This window comes from Petromyzon marinus, chromosome 10 (genome assembly GCF_048934315.1).
Source record: "Petromyzon marinus isolate PM22_M1 ecotype Great Lakes invasive population chromosome 10, UKy_Petmar_22M1.pri1.0, whole genome shotgun sequence".
Lineage (NCBI taxonomy): Eukaryota > Metazoa > Chordata > Hyperoartia > Petromyzontiformes > Petromyzontidae > Petromyzon > Petromyzon marinus.
Window position 1 is genome coordinate 17,644,246 of NC_133676.1, and position 16,070 is coordinate 17,660,315.

Consider the following 16,070-nt stretch of genomic DNA (forward strand, 5'->3'; position numbering starts at 1 on the left):
TCTAGTCCGTGTTCATTCTCTAGTCCACGTGTTCCTTCTCTAGTCCACGCGTTCATTCTCTAGTCCACGTGTTCATTCTCTAGTCCACGTGTTCATTCTCTAGTCCACGTGTTCATTCTCTAGTCCACGTGTTCATTCTCTAGTCCACGTGTTCATTCTCTAGTCCACGTGTTCATTCTCTAGTCCACGTGTTCATTCTCTAGTCCACGTGTTCATTCTCTAGTCCACGTGTTCATTCTCTAGTCCACGTGTTCATTCTCTAGTCCGTGTTCATTCTCTAGTCCACGCGTTCATTCTCTAGTCCACGCGTTCATTCTCTAGTCCACGTGTTCATTCTCTAGTCCACGTGTTCATTCTCTAGTCCACGTGTTCATTCTCTAGTCCACGTGTTCATTCTCTAGTCCACGCGTTCCTTCTCTAGTCCACGTGTTCATTCTCTAGTCCACGTGTTCATTCTCTAGTCCACGTGTTCATTCTCTAGTCCACGTGTTCATTCTCTAGTCCACGTGTTCATTCTCTAGTCCACGTGTTCATTCTCTAGTCCACGTGTTCATTCTCTAGTCCACGTGTTCATTCTCTAGTCCACGCGTTCATTCTCTAGTCCACTCGTTCATTCTCTAGTCCACGTGTTAATTCTCTAGTCCACGTGTTCATTCTCTAGTCCACTCGTTCATTCTCTAGTCCACGGGTTCATTCTCTAGTCCACGTGTTCATTCTCTAGTCCACGTGTTCATTCTCTAGTCCACGTGTTCATTCTCTAGTCCACGTGTTCATTCTCTAGTCCACGTGTTCATTCTCCAGTCCACGTGTTCATTCTCTAGTCCACGTGTTCATTCTCTAGTCCACGTGTTCATTCTGTAGTCCACGTGTTCATTCTCTAGTCCACGTGTTCATTCTCTAGTCCACGTGTTCATTCTCTAGTCCACGCGTTCATTCTCTAGTCCACGTGTTCATTCTCTAGTCCACACGTTCCTTCTCTAGTCCACGTGTTCATTCTCCAGTCCACGTGTTCATTCTGTAGTCCACGTGTTCATTCTCTGGTCCACTCGTTCATTCTCTAGTCCACGTGTTCATTCTCTAGTCCACGCGTTCATTCTCTAGTCCACGTGTTCATTCTCTAGTCCACACGTTCCTTCTCTAGTCCACGTGTTAATTCTCTAGTCCACGTGTTCATTCTCTAGTCCACGTGTTCATTCTCTAGTCCACGTGTTCATTCTCTAGTCCACGTGTTCATTCTCTAGTCCACGTGTTCATTCTCTAGTCCACGTGTTCATTCTCTAGTCCGTGTTCATTCTCCAGTCCACGTGTTCATTCTCTAGTCCACGCGTTAATTCTCTAGTCCACGTGTTCATTCTCTAGTCCACGTGTTCCTTCTCTAGTCCACGTGTTCATTCTCTAGTCCACGTGTTCATTCTATAGTCCACGTGTTCATTCTCTAGTCCACGTGTTCCTTATCTAGTCCACGTGTTCATTCTCTAGTCCACGTGTTCCTTCTCTAGTCCACGCGTTAATTCTCTAGTCCACGTGTTCATTCTCTAGTCCACGTGTTCATTCTATAGTCCACGCGTTCATTCTCTAGTCCACGTGTTCCTTCTCTAGTCCACGTGTTCATTCTCTAGTCCACGTGTTCATTCTCTAGTCCACGTGTTCATTCTATAGTCCACGCGTTCATTCTCTAGTCCACGTGTTCCTTCTCTAGTCCACGTGTTCATTCTCTAGTCCACGTGTTCATTCTCCAGTCCACGTGTTCATTCTCTAGTCCACGCGTTCCTCGTTCCGTCTCTCCACGCTTCTGTGCGCTTTTAAGATTTTGCTCAACTTTACATCGCTCATCTTAGCTGTCTCTCGTGATCTCGTAATTGACAACTAATATGTTTATCAATGGTGGCTTTCGTACAATTGAAGTGTGGTTCATCAAGTCTTGTACTTTATACATGTGGGTTCCATCCAGCATTGAAGGGAACAGTTGATTAAGCATTCAAGGAGGCGAACAATGTATTTTGTGACGTAAAACATTGTTGAATCATCTCAGGCCTGTGGCTCATGTAAAATAAAGCGTTGCTTTCTCTGGAAGATTCGTTGGAGTGTTGCCAGCTTGTAAAGTAACAGCTGTACACAATCATAATTATCACTGATGGTGTTGCAAAGTGTGGGTGAGTCATTAGGGCCTTACTCATCACATTTGGCTGTGTCCCAGTCCTGCTGTGTCATGTGGATACATCTAGATGGTTCTATTCTGCAATAGTTACGGGGGAATATAGCTCTCCCACGTATGTGATGTTCGTGTGATGTCCGACGTTTTTGTTCCAAGTAGTGGGAGCTTCTTCAGAAGAAAACTTCACAAGCTTAGATTTATGAAGAAGCGCTCGGTACGTGGAGCGAACCGTCGGACGTAACGCACGAACAACACGCGGTAAACTAGGAAACGCGGGAGATCGATCAGCCGCAAACGCCTGCGCAGTATCAGCGGAACTCGTTCTCTCGCTGACTCCTATGGCAGGGGTCGCCAACATCTGCCGCTCTGTAAGGACCGCGTGGTGGCCTTTTTGGTGACCTTTGTGGTGACCTTATTGGTGACCTTATTCACTTTGCATTACGGCTCTTGAAATATTGAGGTTTTTTTACCGAATTCGAACAAAAGTAATAAAGACTCGTATTCTTTCCCTGGTTGCCGGCTCCTGCCCTAATGCCTGCACTTGGTACAATGACCTATTTGAAACGAGCTCCGTTCCAGAGATGATGAAAACAAATCCGTTCCCCATGTTCCGGCCACATAGTGAGCGTGGGAACGAATATTGGCAAAGCTCCCGTTCCACGACCTCGGTACGTGAATTGTTTATTAACTTTGGGCGACTAACAAAACAAGGGGAGCTCTTGGAGAGCTGGTGGGCAAACTCCGACATGAAAGGGGAGCAGCATCACGTGTCGTGTCATCAGTGCCTCTGCCACCACCGTCGTGAGGTCTAGGGCACTTGCCCCGGCTCGGGTTGTGTTGAGCAGCAGCAGCAGCAGCAACTCGCCTGCTGATTCTGCTGCCGCTGCCGCGCTTGTAAATTCCGGCTCGCCGCGGGAGTGAGCCACGCGGATGAGCGAGCGACAGAGCCGGAGGCGAGAGCCAGAAGCGAGCCAGGGGCCAGCAAGTAGCTGCAAGGGGGGGGGGGAGATTTGGCGGCGCGGGGATGGGCGACCCGGGGAGGCTGCGCGTGGCGGTGGTCGGTGCCGGGGCCGCGGGGCTCTGCGTGGCCCGGCACCTTCTGGCCCGCCCGCACGACTTCCACGCCCCGTGCGTGTGGGAGCTCGACTCGGCGGCGGGCGGCACGTGGGTGTACAAGCAGCAGCGGGCAGAGGCCAACCTCTCCAGCATCTACCGCGACCTCAGGTGCGTCCGCGGCGCGCTTCGTGCGCGCACACGGGGTCGACTCGGCCGCACGTCAATCGACCACCAGAAGCGTGGCTCGGGGGGCTGTCGGCAGGAGATGAGCGACTTGCCGCACTCAGTGCGCCAGGGCGCAGGAACTCACTCTGCGTCGCGAGTTGTTCTGCGAGTGGTGCGTGTCGCTGCACCAATGACATACATACGTAGACTTTTTAACATCCCGGGGAGAGTCACGTTCCTTCTCTAGTACCTCGGAAAGAAACGTCACTTTCCAGCAAAAAGAAAGCAAACAAGGACGGGTGGCAACTCTGGGTGATGGTGAACATGCCACGTTACGTCTTCTAGTTTCGTGTGGCTGATGGTGTAGATGGAGAGCGGTGACCACAGTCTCACATTCAGGTGGCCAAGCCAGCGGAGTTGCACCATCGCCGTGACGTCCCCTTCGTGTCTGCGGATCGGGGCACTGCGTCTTCGTTATTTGCTTGCGCTGTCTGTTCTGGATGACCACGGTCGCAAGCTACTTGTGGAGAGTTTTTAATTCCCCGTGTGTGCATCATCAGATAGTCGCATCTACTGCCATGGTTCGTGCAGCGGATGCGATTGAGACGACCACTGTCAATTCCCACAATCGACGCTTTGTTGTATTCCACCCTGGCATGGTTGTGGGGTAAGTGGACTCCACACGGCGCCATCCTGCCGCAGGGCTACACCACAGCAGGCGCAGTGACCTGCAACGCCTTTCCAAACTATTGGATTAGTTATCTCATGAGTGGAAGTCCACTCAATAATGCATACGTAAGTTACTGAGTATCAGGTTTGTTACTAATTATATGGCTTCTGTTGCCTATTAATGTACAAATTGTAAGATAACATTTATTTTGTTACAACAGTTTTTTTAATTGTATTATGATCATTTACAGCCCTTTGCCCCTTACCACTGCTGGATAGGGGCCTCTCCAAGCGATGTCAGTCAAGTGGGTTGTTTTACCATACTTGCCCATGCTGGGCAGAGCGGGTTGGTGAAGAATAGCGAGCAGCCCGGGCATGGTACACAAATATCACTCACCACTCACCGATGCTTGCTCTCTGAGTCAAACCCATCTCACCAGGTTCATAGCGCAGTGCCCAAACCATTGCGTCACTATATTCTTGGTTCTTTCGGTAAAGTCACGTAGAAGGGAAACAACAAAATAATAAAAATACAAAACAATAAAATTCTCACGACGTATTTTTATTATTTTGTTGTTTCCCTTCTACGTGACTTTACCGAAAGAACCAAGAATATGAATCCCTGCAGTCACGAAAGCTTTAAATCATTGCGCCACTGGTTCCACATTTTTTTTAATGAATGTTTAATCTGAAACAAACATTCAAAATGAACACTGTAATTGTTAAAGTGACAAATCATCACAACCGTCTGTGTGGAGAATGAAAAACAAAGGAGGCAAGCGGACGATGTCCCAACCACAAACGTTTCTCTTACACAACCCAATCGCCTCCACGGCCTTCTGGGAGTGCATCATTTCAGCAGCATTGCTTCAGTACAATCAAACTCTGGGCTGGTTTCAACACGTACAGCGTATAAGCATACATTGATTCAATCAAGCATCAGACGATGACCCATATCTGACAGAGGCTGCTTGCCTGTAACATCTGGCAGTTCACCAGCACTGATTCAAGCAAGTCTGCCTCTGCTGATGAGACGCTGCGTGTCAAACCCCCTACACGTGACTCCCAGGGTGATGTGCTGATGATGATGTCACCAACCTCTGGCCATCACCTGGCAGCAGAGGAGACTTTTTTCACCTCCGTTTTAATGTCACTCCGATTATATATGAAGAGTTCTTTCATTTAACTACTGCATAATCGATACTTCAATCGATTGATTAATCGGATAGCTCAGCTCGAACTTAATGCATCCCAGCTGTGAAGGCTTAATACGTATTTAGAGTTAAGTGATGTAAACAAACAGGAAACTACTGTTTTTATATCAGATAAATGCATGGGATCTTTGGAAGTATACGAACGATGTCAGTGGAAGAACCATCTCAAGCGATGTTAACATTATCTTGCAGCGTGCAATGCCCAATGCAACACGGGTGCTCATTGCGATTGGTCTGTTCGACGCTGCTGCGGATTGTACGACTGGGGTCGTGCGGTACCCAGCGACACAAGGTTGGAAGACAAAGTCGAACGGCACCCAATTAAAATGGCAACAATTGGAGTGTATGGGCAGAAGCCGTGAAGAAAGAGTTCTGTGAAGGCTGAGAGACATTGACTCGCCACGTGGAATTGAGCCATCTTGACAACTATTCATGTTCGTGACAAAAGCAATTCCTTTAAAGCCGTAAATAATGAGCAATTAAGTTTAAACAATGTGCAGCCCTTGTTTCTTTGGAAGTCTGTACTAATTTAAATTTAACAATTGAGATCGTGCCAAGCGTTCAGGCTGAGACAACATGAGTCTGGTGTTGGTCCAGGGATCGTTAAACCCGGGGAAGAGTGGCCATGAATGCAGCCTGGCCCTCTGTTGGCCAATTATTTTTTTATTTTTTGATATAACCTTTCTCCGGGGTTATTTTGTTTATTTCCACGTGCAAACCGCTCTTAAGTAGGGACGCGGCCAAAACACAGAACGCGGCGCTCTCTCGGACAAATAAAACAACCACTTCGCATTTTCCTGCATTCACGAATAAATAAGCAAGACGACCGGCATAAATCGCCGTCTGTTGAACTTCTCACGCTGACGTTTGGTCGTCGATCGGTGCCGCACCCCGGCGGCACGCACGCGGCGGCTGCTGCCGGGGCCCGCCACGGCAGCCTGCGACGGTGACCTCTCGGCTAGGGCGCTAGGGGGTGAGTAGCGGGGGGTGGGACGCATCAAGTGGCCGAGGCACTCCGTTCTGCAACACGCGTGTGCTTCACACAACGCCTTGTGGTTGCGCGGCGGGTACTTTTGATAGCGTCATCGGGAGGTGCGTTCGCAGAGGCACTGCTGGAGATTGTTGCAGCGTCACGCTCTGTGCTACGTTTTAACAGAACGGATTGATGTTTTTTTACGTAGCATGCGACCATTTCTGGGTTGTGCCACTCCTAGGGATGCAATGTGTGAAATGCAATTTAATCCGTGTGATAAAGCACAGTTCTTCCTCGTGGTCGTGCTTATGTCAAAGAGTCCGCTGCTGCACGTGTGTGTGTAGCCACAGTGGGGAGCGGTCGCGGAGTGGTTCGTGCACTGCGCTACAAAACCGGTGACCCGAGTTCGATTCCTGCTCACGGCCAACGCCTTTGACAAATATGTGTGGGACTGAACCCCCAATGATTGCCTGATGCAATGTGCAAAACATCGCCACAAGGGAGACAAAGGCGACCGGGCGTGGCGCTGGCCATCGACCCCTTTGTGCGCTGTTCCGGTCTTCATAGGTGCTCGCGAACAGTTTGTTAAGGCTCTACGGGGGATCTTTGTCTGTTGTTGTCCACAGGACTAACCTGCCCAAAGAAGTGATGGCCTTTCCCGACTTTCCTTTTGACAAGAGCCTGCCCTCGTTCCTGCATCACAGCGATGTCCGAGCATACTTGGACAAGTACATCGATCACTTTCATATCCGGCCACACATCAAGGCAAGACCCACCAGGCGTCGCATCAATCCACAGTGATGATTGTGCCACTGGTAGTTATTTTTTTAAGTTTGTCAGTTGTCTATCGTTGTTGGTATTATCCCACGCAGCCCACAAGGTCACATCGGTATAGGCAAAGGTTTTAAACCAAATGTTCGGCGGAACACCTGTTTTTTGGCGCGTGGTATGTTTCGTTCATACACCTGCAGTGTTGTCGTTCATACACCTGCAGTATAGTCGTTCATATACCTGCAGTATAGTCGTTCATACACCTGCAGTGTTGTCATTCATACACCTGCAGTGTTGTCGTTCATACACCTGCAGTGTTGTCGTTCACACACCTGCAGTATTGTCGTTCATACACCTGCAGTGTTGTCGTTCATACACCTGCAGTGTTGTCGTTCATACACCTGCAGTATTGTCGTTCATACACCTGCAGTGTTGTCGTTCATACACCTGCAGTGTTGTCGTTCATACTCCTGCAGTGTTGTCGTTCATACACCTGCAGTATTATCGTTCATACACCTGCAGTATTGTCGTTCATACTCCTGCAGTATTGTCGTTCATACTCCTGCAGTATTGTCGTTCATACACCTGCAGTGTTGTCGTTCATACACCTGCAGTGTTGTCGTTCATACACCTGCAGTGTTGTCGTTCATACACCTGCAGTATTGTCGTTCATACACCTGCAGTGTTGTCGTTCATACTCCTGCAGTGTTGTCGTTCATACACCTGCAGTATTATCGTTCATACACCTGCAGTATTGTCGTTCATACACCTGCAGTGTTGTCGTTCATACACCTGCAGTGTTGTCGTTCATACTCCTGCAGTGTTGTCGTTCATACTCCTGCAGTATTATCGTTCATACTCCTGCAGTATTGTCGTTCATACACCTGCAGTATTGTCGTTCATACACCTGCAGTATTGTCGTTCATACACCTGCAGTATTGTCGTTCATACACCTGCAGTATTGTCGTTCATACACCTGCAGTGTTGTCGTTCATACATCTGCAGTGTTGTCGTTCATACACCTGCAGTATTGTCGTTCATACACCTGCAGTATTGTCGTTCATACACCTGCACTATTGTCGTTCATACACCTGCAGTATTGTCGTTCATACACCTGCACTATTGTCGTTCATACTCCTGCAGTATTGTCGTTCATACACCTGCAGTATTGTCGTTCATACACCTGCAGTATTGTCGTTCATACACCTGCAGTGTTGTCGTTCATACATCTGCAGTGTTGTCGTTCATACACCTGCAGTATTGTCGTTCATACACCTGCAGTATTGTCGTTCATACACCTGCACTATTGTCGTTCATACACCTGCAGTATTGTCGTTCATACACCTGCACTATTGTCGTTCATACACCTGCAGTATTGTCGTTCATACACCTGCACTATTGTCGTTCATACTCCTGCAGTATTGTCGTTAATACACCTGCAGACTTTGTCGTTCATACACCTGCAGTATTGTCGTTCATACTCCTGCAGTGTTGTCGTTCATACTCCTGCAGTATTGTCGTTCATACACCTGCAGTGTTGTCGTTCATACACCTGCAGTGTTGTCGTTCATACACCTGCAGTATTGTCGTTCATACACCTGCAGTATTGGCGTTCATACACCTGCAGTATTGTCGTTCATACATCTGCAGTGTTGTCGTTCATACACCTGCAGTATTGTCGTTCATACACCTGCAGTATTGTCGTTCATACACCTGCACTATTGTCGTTCATACACCTGCAGTATTGTCGTTCATACACCTACAGTATTGTCGTTCATACACCTGCAGTATTGTCGTTCATACATCTGCAGTGTTGTCGTTCATACACCTGCAGTATTGTCGTTCATACACCTGCAGTATTGTCGTTCATACACCTGCACTATTGTCGTTCATACACCTGCAGTATTGTCGTTCATACACCTGCACTATTGTCGTTCATACACCTGCAGTATTGTCGTTCATACACCTACAGTATTGTCGTTCATACACCTGCAGTGTTGTCGTTCACACATCTGCAGTATTGTCGTTCATACACCTGCAGTGTTGTCGTTCATACTCCCGCAGTATTGTCGTTCATACACCTGCAGTGTTGTCGTTCATACTCCTGCAGTATTGTCGTTCATACATCTGCAGTGTTGTCGTTCATACACCTGCAGTATTGTCGTTAATACACCTGCAGTATTGTCGTTCATACACCTACAGTATTGTCGTTCATACACCTGCAGTGTTGTCGTTCACACATCTGCAGTATTGTCGTTCATACACCTGCAGTGTTGTCGTTCATACACCTGCAGTGTTGTCGTTCATACACCTGCAGTATTGTCGTTCATACACCTGCAGTATTGTCGTTCATACACCTGCAGTGTTGTCGTTCATACTCCTGCAGTATTGTCGTTCATACACCTGCAGTGTTGTCGTTCATACTCCTGCAGTATTGTCGTTCATACTCCTGCAGTATTGTCGTTCATACACCTGCAGTATTGTCGTTCATACACCTGCAGTATTGTCGTTCATACACCTGCAGTATTGTCGTTCATACACCTGCAGAATTATCGTTCACACACCTGCAGTATTGTCGTTCATACACCTGCAGTGTTGTCGTTCATACTCCTGCAGTATTGTCGTTCATACACCTGCAGTGTTGTCGTTCATACTCCTGCAGTATTGTCGTTCATACTCCTGCAGTATTGTCGTTCATACACCTGCAGTATTGGCGTTCATACACCTGCAGTATTATCGTTCATACTCCTGCAGTATTGTCGTTCATAACCTGCAGTATTGTCGTTCATAACCTGCAGTATTATCGTTCATACTCCTGCAATATTGTCGTTCATACACCTGCAGTATTGTCGTTCACACACCTGCATTGTTATCGTTCACACATCTGCAGTGTTATCGTTCATACACCTGCAATATTGTCGTTCACACACCTGCAGTATTGTCGTTCATACACCTGCAGTATTAGCCAGGGCGGCTGCTGGGCTCGAATCAAGAACTTCTGCAACAAGCGGCGAACGCTCGACCTGTGGCCACTCCACTTCATTCCCCGTCGCCTCTTCTGAGACACAATTCTCATTAATTTTGCGTTGTTAAAATGAACAAGAATTTGAGCTCTGGACAGTGTGGCCATTTGTTATATATGGAATTGTTTTATGGTAATATATGAAACATGCAATGAATGGGTGACAGTCCATGTAGTGTTTTAAATATTAAAAGAATATCTATTTCTACGTGCGTAGCAGCTGCAGATCATCACCTGGCATGTCTTTGTAGGCAACCAAACAGTTCATGAATTCACGCACGGATTGGGTATTGTCTAGCTAATCCAGAAATGAGTCTGCCTTTCAGTGTAAACAGTGGGCATCCTACGGATGGCACTCCCGCCATGGTAATGTGGAATTCCCACACTTGGCTGCTGGATATCAATGAAGACGACTGCCTCCCTAATGCTGACGATTTAAGCGGGGCGGAAGTCTCTCTGCACGCACACCGTGCTCCTCCGCGTCGTCCCGTGAACGTCTGCGCTATCGCCTGGGCGTGCGTGCAGCTCAAGTGGCGCGTGGAGCGGGTGCAGCCCGTGCCAGCACCGGAGGAGGCTCCTGGCGACGTGGCCTGGGATCTCACTGCGCAAAGTCTGGCCGATGGCGAGGTTGTCACTGAGCGTTACGACTCCGTCATCGTCTGCAATGGGCACGTGCCTCCACGTTCACACACTGCTCAGCGCACTTGAGAGCACCCATAGCACAGAGACACAAGCTCAGTTCGTATCTATTTACAGCGCATATATATACAGTAGTCAGAAATAAGTTTGGCTGTCGTGCATAATATGTCTTTCAAGCAGACAGCTGTGATCACATTTCGAGCAAATGAAGGTGTGGAGGCTCGTGTCGAGGGAACGCCTGCCGATTCTCACGCTGCCTAGGTTTGTAGGTAACCAGCGGCTCTGCCACCCTCTCGAAATCCTTGCTCCTTAAAATCTTGAATAATTAGCAATAAGTTATTTTCCAAAATGTCCCTCCCAAAATGGCACAGAATCTACTGTATGGTAGGCAATGTACGGTATTCATGTAACGTTTTATATCCATGTATTGATATATTTAATGAATACAACTTGAGATACAGCAATATGTAGTATCAGAGTTGGCAATACTCTTTGTGAATGTTTATAAAGACTATAACATCGAATAGATCATCACCAAACATTGTCGAGCCCACTCCAGTGATCGGTCCTCTCGTGCCACAGCCTGGTGCTCAACTCATTCCGACAGCGTGTCACGAGCTTGTGCGCGTGTCACGATCTTGTGCGCGTGCGTGCATTTGTAGAGCTTCTTTCGCACCGTACTTAACCAACCGTGCAAATCTTTCCCACGCGCGTGCGTTGTGATTTCCAGACATTATTCCAAACCGTATTTGCCAGACATTCCCGGCCTGGCCGACTTCAAGGGCCAGGTGCTGCACAGCCACGACTACCGCAGCCGCGAGCGCTTCGCGGGCCAAGCGGTGGCGCTGCTCGGAGCCGGCAACTCCGGCCAGGACATCGCCGTGGACGTCTCCCCCGTGGCCCGCGAGGTGTGGCTCTGCCACCGGCGCGCCCCGCTGCGCTCGCGGCTGCCGGACAACGTCCGGCAAGCGCCGTCCGTGCGGAGCTTCACGGAGCGCGGCGTCCTGCTGGCCGACGGCTCGGAGCGCGCGGCCGACGCGTTCGTCTTCTGCACCGGCTACGAGTACGCGTTCCCCTTCCTGGCGCCGGAGGCGCGCGTCAGCGTCGGCGACCGCCGCGTGTCGCCGCTCTACAAGCACATGATTCACGCGGCCACGCCGACGCTCGTCTTCGTCGGCCTCTGCAAGCTGGTCAACCCCTTCGCCTTCTTCGACTGCCAGGCGCGCTACGCGCTGGCGACGCTGCGGGACCCCGCGCTGCTGCCGCCGCGCCCCGAGATGGACGCGGAGGTGCGGCGCGAGTTGGAAGCGCAGCGCGCCGCGGGCGTTCCCGAGCGCGACTGTCACCTGCTCGGCGACCGCCAGTGGGCCTACATGGCCGAGCTCGCCCGCCTGCTCGGCACGCCCGAGGCCGCCCCTTCCGCCGCCGTGCGGGCCCTCTTCGACGCGGTGAGAGCTCACCGGGAGGCGAACCTTCTCGCGTACCGCAGCCTCAACTACGGGATCACAGGCGACGGTGAAGACGGCTGGTGCGTCGTTGACTCTGGCGAAGGGAGCCGATGAGCACCGCGGCTGCGTGCGGTCCCACCGCGTCGAGCCGCTGCCGTGAGCCGCTGCCGGCGTTCGATTCCCAACGTTAAAACCGCACACACAAGTCGACCATTCATAAAGACGAGTTAAATCATGTAGGGATGTTGTTTGTAGGCCAACTGGCTAAAATATGCTTATAGAATGTGTGCTCCACACTAACTTAACTATTGCCATTCTACCACTGATCTTTACAGCATTTTTTTCGGAAGCAACCTGGCAACGAGTGACAGCTAAACGTAGTGGCTTATATCACGTGGAAAATTACAGCGGTAGTCAAATACTCCAAACGTGTGATGTTGATTCTAAATGTGGAGGGGGAAACTGGAGGACCCGGAGAAAAATCCACGCGACCACGGGGAGAACACACAAATTCAAAACGTAACGTTCTGTATATGCACACTGGGGACTCACGGGTGATTGCACATCCAGAGAGAGCCATCGGAGACCCATCAGGCGAAGCAATGTCCCGTGTTGATGCCGGAAGGCGCCTCACACGACGCTCGCGCTGCTGGTGCACCAGACCCAGACAGCGGTCGCCACTGCCTTCTCATTCCCATCCAGGACTCTATTCCGGCTTCCATAAGCGGTGGTGTCGCTGATTCCCGTGGGCAGTTGCTGAGCCCATGGCTCGGCTCAGACTCAACTCGTGGAGATCCTGGGCATGGCTCGGATCATTTCTCAGAGCCGGCTCAAGTTTAAGAATTTGGCTTTGAGCCAGAGCCGAGCCTGAGCCGAGTCGAGTCACGATGAAGAATATGGCCCTCAAACGCTGTCCAGTGCCTCAAGAAAATGGTCCCGAATCTTAAAACACCCTCGAGTCTCCTGGCTGGCCGGTTTAAACATTTTGGCGAACCAAGTTGTTACTTTGTGGACTTTCCAAGTCTTTAAGCGCTGCCAGTGTAACCGTCGTACAACACACGTGCACCAGCACACAACACAACACACGTGCACAGCACACAGCACAACACACGTGCACCAGCACACAACACACGTGCACCAGTACACAACACAACACACGTGTACTAGTACACAGGACAACACACGTACACTAGCACACATCACAACACACGTGTACCAGCACACAACACACGTGCACCAGTACACAGCACAACACACGTGTACCAGCACACAACACAACACACGTGTACCAGCACACAACACAACACACGTGTACCAGCACACAACACAACACACGTGCACCAGCACACAACACACGTGTACCAGCACACAGCACAACACACGTGTACCAGCACACAACACGTGCACAGCACACAACACAACACACGTGCACAGCACACAACACAACCCACGTGTACCAGCACACATCACACGTGTACCAGCACACATCACACGTGCTCCAGCACAGTGCCAAGATGCTTGGCTATGGAGTGGCCCTACTTGAGTTGAAGAAAACTGAGAACCGCTCTAATGCCGGAGATTGCACACATTCAGTGCAGTAGTATTATTGTTATGAAAGTGTTTATTAATCACCTTGCAATAAAGATTTCTGCACATCTGGTCAGGGACGAAATGCGTTATGCATGCTGTTTTCAGGATATTCTGCGGACATCTGGGACAAAAAGGGCCGATCAGAGGGAAATATTTCACTCTTGTGAGGGTTTCATATGGTACCTTCCACGTGAGCATGTAAACGAAGGCTTTCTTACCCAAGGAAGCCTTCGAGTTGCCGAACACTCATTAAAGTTTATAATTGATGTCCAATTATAAAAAAAATATATTCCTTAATCACACCGCTTTTTGAAAGTAAAAAATACATTTTGACGCGATCTTTACTTTGAAAATCTGTTTGCCTACCCAGTAAAAAGGATGAAGATTCAGCAGCCAAACTCTTCAATCTGTTGGGTTGGCCAGATGAACATAAATTATGTAAATATCGTGACAAGCAATGCAGTATGTATAGTACAACAACCCACTCCTCTGGGAGCCTGCTCACCTAACTCACGAAACAAGGCAAAGATGTCACAGAGGTGTGTAGAGGCAGACGTCTAAGGGTGAACAATGGTGGTTAGCAGTGCTCCAGGTCCGATAAGAACGAGACATCAAACGATGTGGTCTTAAACAACTGAAGTTTGACGATCATGATATTCGTCAAATCTACCACCGAGGGCCACCGCCGTCTCACTGGAGTAAACCTGGAGGCATTATTGCTCGATGTGTTCCAGTTGGTGGCATAACTGTCAGGACATGCACCGTGCTGGCTTCACCACGAGATTCCTCTCCAGCATGGCCACAGCACTGTGGAGTGAGGTTCTTGCTTGACGGATGAGGAGGAGCACGAGGAGGGTTCGAGGATGGTGTGGAGGAGACACGTGCGCTGGAGCCAGGTGGATTGTGGCATTGGAGGCATTCGCGTGCACAGTAGACACGCTACAGTCCTTTCTCGAGAAAGGACTGTAGGGTGTCTACTGTGTCAGGGGCAGCAGCAATACGTCTCCCCTACAGTGGATGCATACAGAAGGCAGCGAATACTTTTGACAATCAATCAATGACAGTTGTAAACCAAACTAACGCGAACATTGCAGCATAGATCGCAGGTCGCCGCAGACGGGAATTGGACGTGGAGAGCGAATCAATGTCACGAACACATTTCGGTCTTCCTGGGCAGAGTTGTTCCTCCCGCCGACAGGGGCAGACAGCGATGCTGCTCATGCCACCCAACCGGTTCTCCCAGTGTCGGTGACACGTGGCCGGAGGGAGTTCCCGCGTCGGTGTTCCTGAGGTCGCCCTCGTCACTCACTCCTCGCTCACTCACTAGCTCGCTCACTCACTAGCTCACTCACTAGCTCGCTCACTCACTAGCTCGCTCACCCCTCATCCACTCACTCCTCACTCACTCCTCACTCACTCACTCCTCACTCACTCACTCACCCACTCACTCACTCACCCACTCACTCACTCACCCACCCACTCACTTCTCACCCACTCACTCACTCCTCACTCACTCCTCACTCACCCACTCACCCACTCCTCACTCACCCACTCCTCACTCTCTCCTCACTCACCCACTCACTCCTCACCCACTCACCCACTCACTCCTCACCCACTCACCCACTCACTCCTCACCCACTCACTCCTCACCCACTCACTCCTCACCCACTCACCCACTCACTCCTCACCCACTCACTCACCCACTCACTCCTCACCCACTCACTCCTTACTCACTCACTCACCACTACACCCACTCCTCACCCACTCACCCACTCACTCCTCACTCACCCACTCACTCCTCACCCACTCACTCCTCACTCACTCACTCACGCCTCACTCACTCACTCCTCACCCACTCACTCCTCACCCACTCACTCCTCACTCACTCACTCCTCACTCACCAACCCAATCACTCACTCACCCACTCACTCCTCACCCACTCACTCACCCACTCACTCCTCACCCACTCCTCACTCCTCACTTACTCACCCACTCACCCACTCACTCCTCACCCACTCACTCCTCACTCACTCCTCACCCACTCACTCACTCCTCACCCACTCACTCGTCACCCACTCACCCACCCACTCACTCCTCACTCACTCACCCACTCACTCACTCACTCCTCACCCACTCACTCACTCCTCACCCACTCACTCACCCACCGACTCACTCCTCACTCACTCCTCACTCACTCACTCCTCACCCACTCACCTACTCACTCACTCACTCCTCACCCATTCACCCACTCACTCCTCACCCCTCACTCCTCACCCACTCACTCCTCACCCACTCACTCCTCACCCACTCACTCCTCACCCACTCACCCACTCACTCCTCACCCACTCACTCATCCACTCACTCCTCA

The 16,070-nt window shown here is 50.2% G+C and overlaps 1 protein-coding gene across 2 annotated transcripts; it reads left to right on the forward strand.

Annotated features, from left to right (window-relative positions):
• The first annotated feature begins 2,864 nt into the window (after positions 1 to 2,864).
• Positions 2,865 to 13,775, forward strand: LOC116940810 (uncharacterized). 2 transcript variants are annotated; one of them, XM_032951031.2, is made up of 4 exons: positions 2,865 to 3,379; positions 6,859 to 6,997; positions 10,551 to 10,693; positions 11,395 to 13,775. In XM_032951031.2, the coding sequence occupies exons 1-4, from the start codon at positions 3,180 to 3,182 to the stop codon at positions 12,224 to 12,226; spliced, it is 1,314 nt and encodes a 437-aa protein (XP_032806922.2). In that variant the 5' UTR covers positions 2,865 to 3,179; the 3' UTR covers positions 12,227 to 13,775. The 2 variants fall into 2 exon arrangements, with proteins under 2 accessions (XP_032806922.2, XP_075922329.1); XM_076066214.1 differs by lacking the exon at positions 2,865 to 3,379 and adding an exon at positions 3,418 to 6,232.
• Positions 13,776 to 16,070: the final 2,295 nt, after the last annotated feature.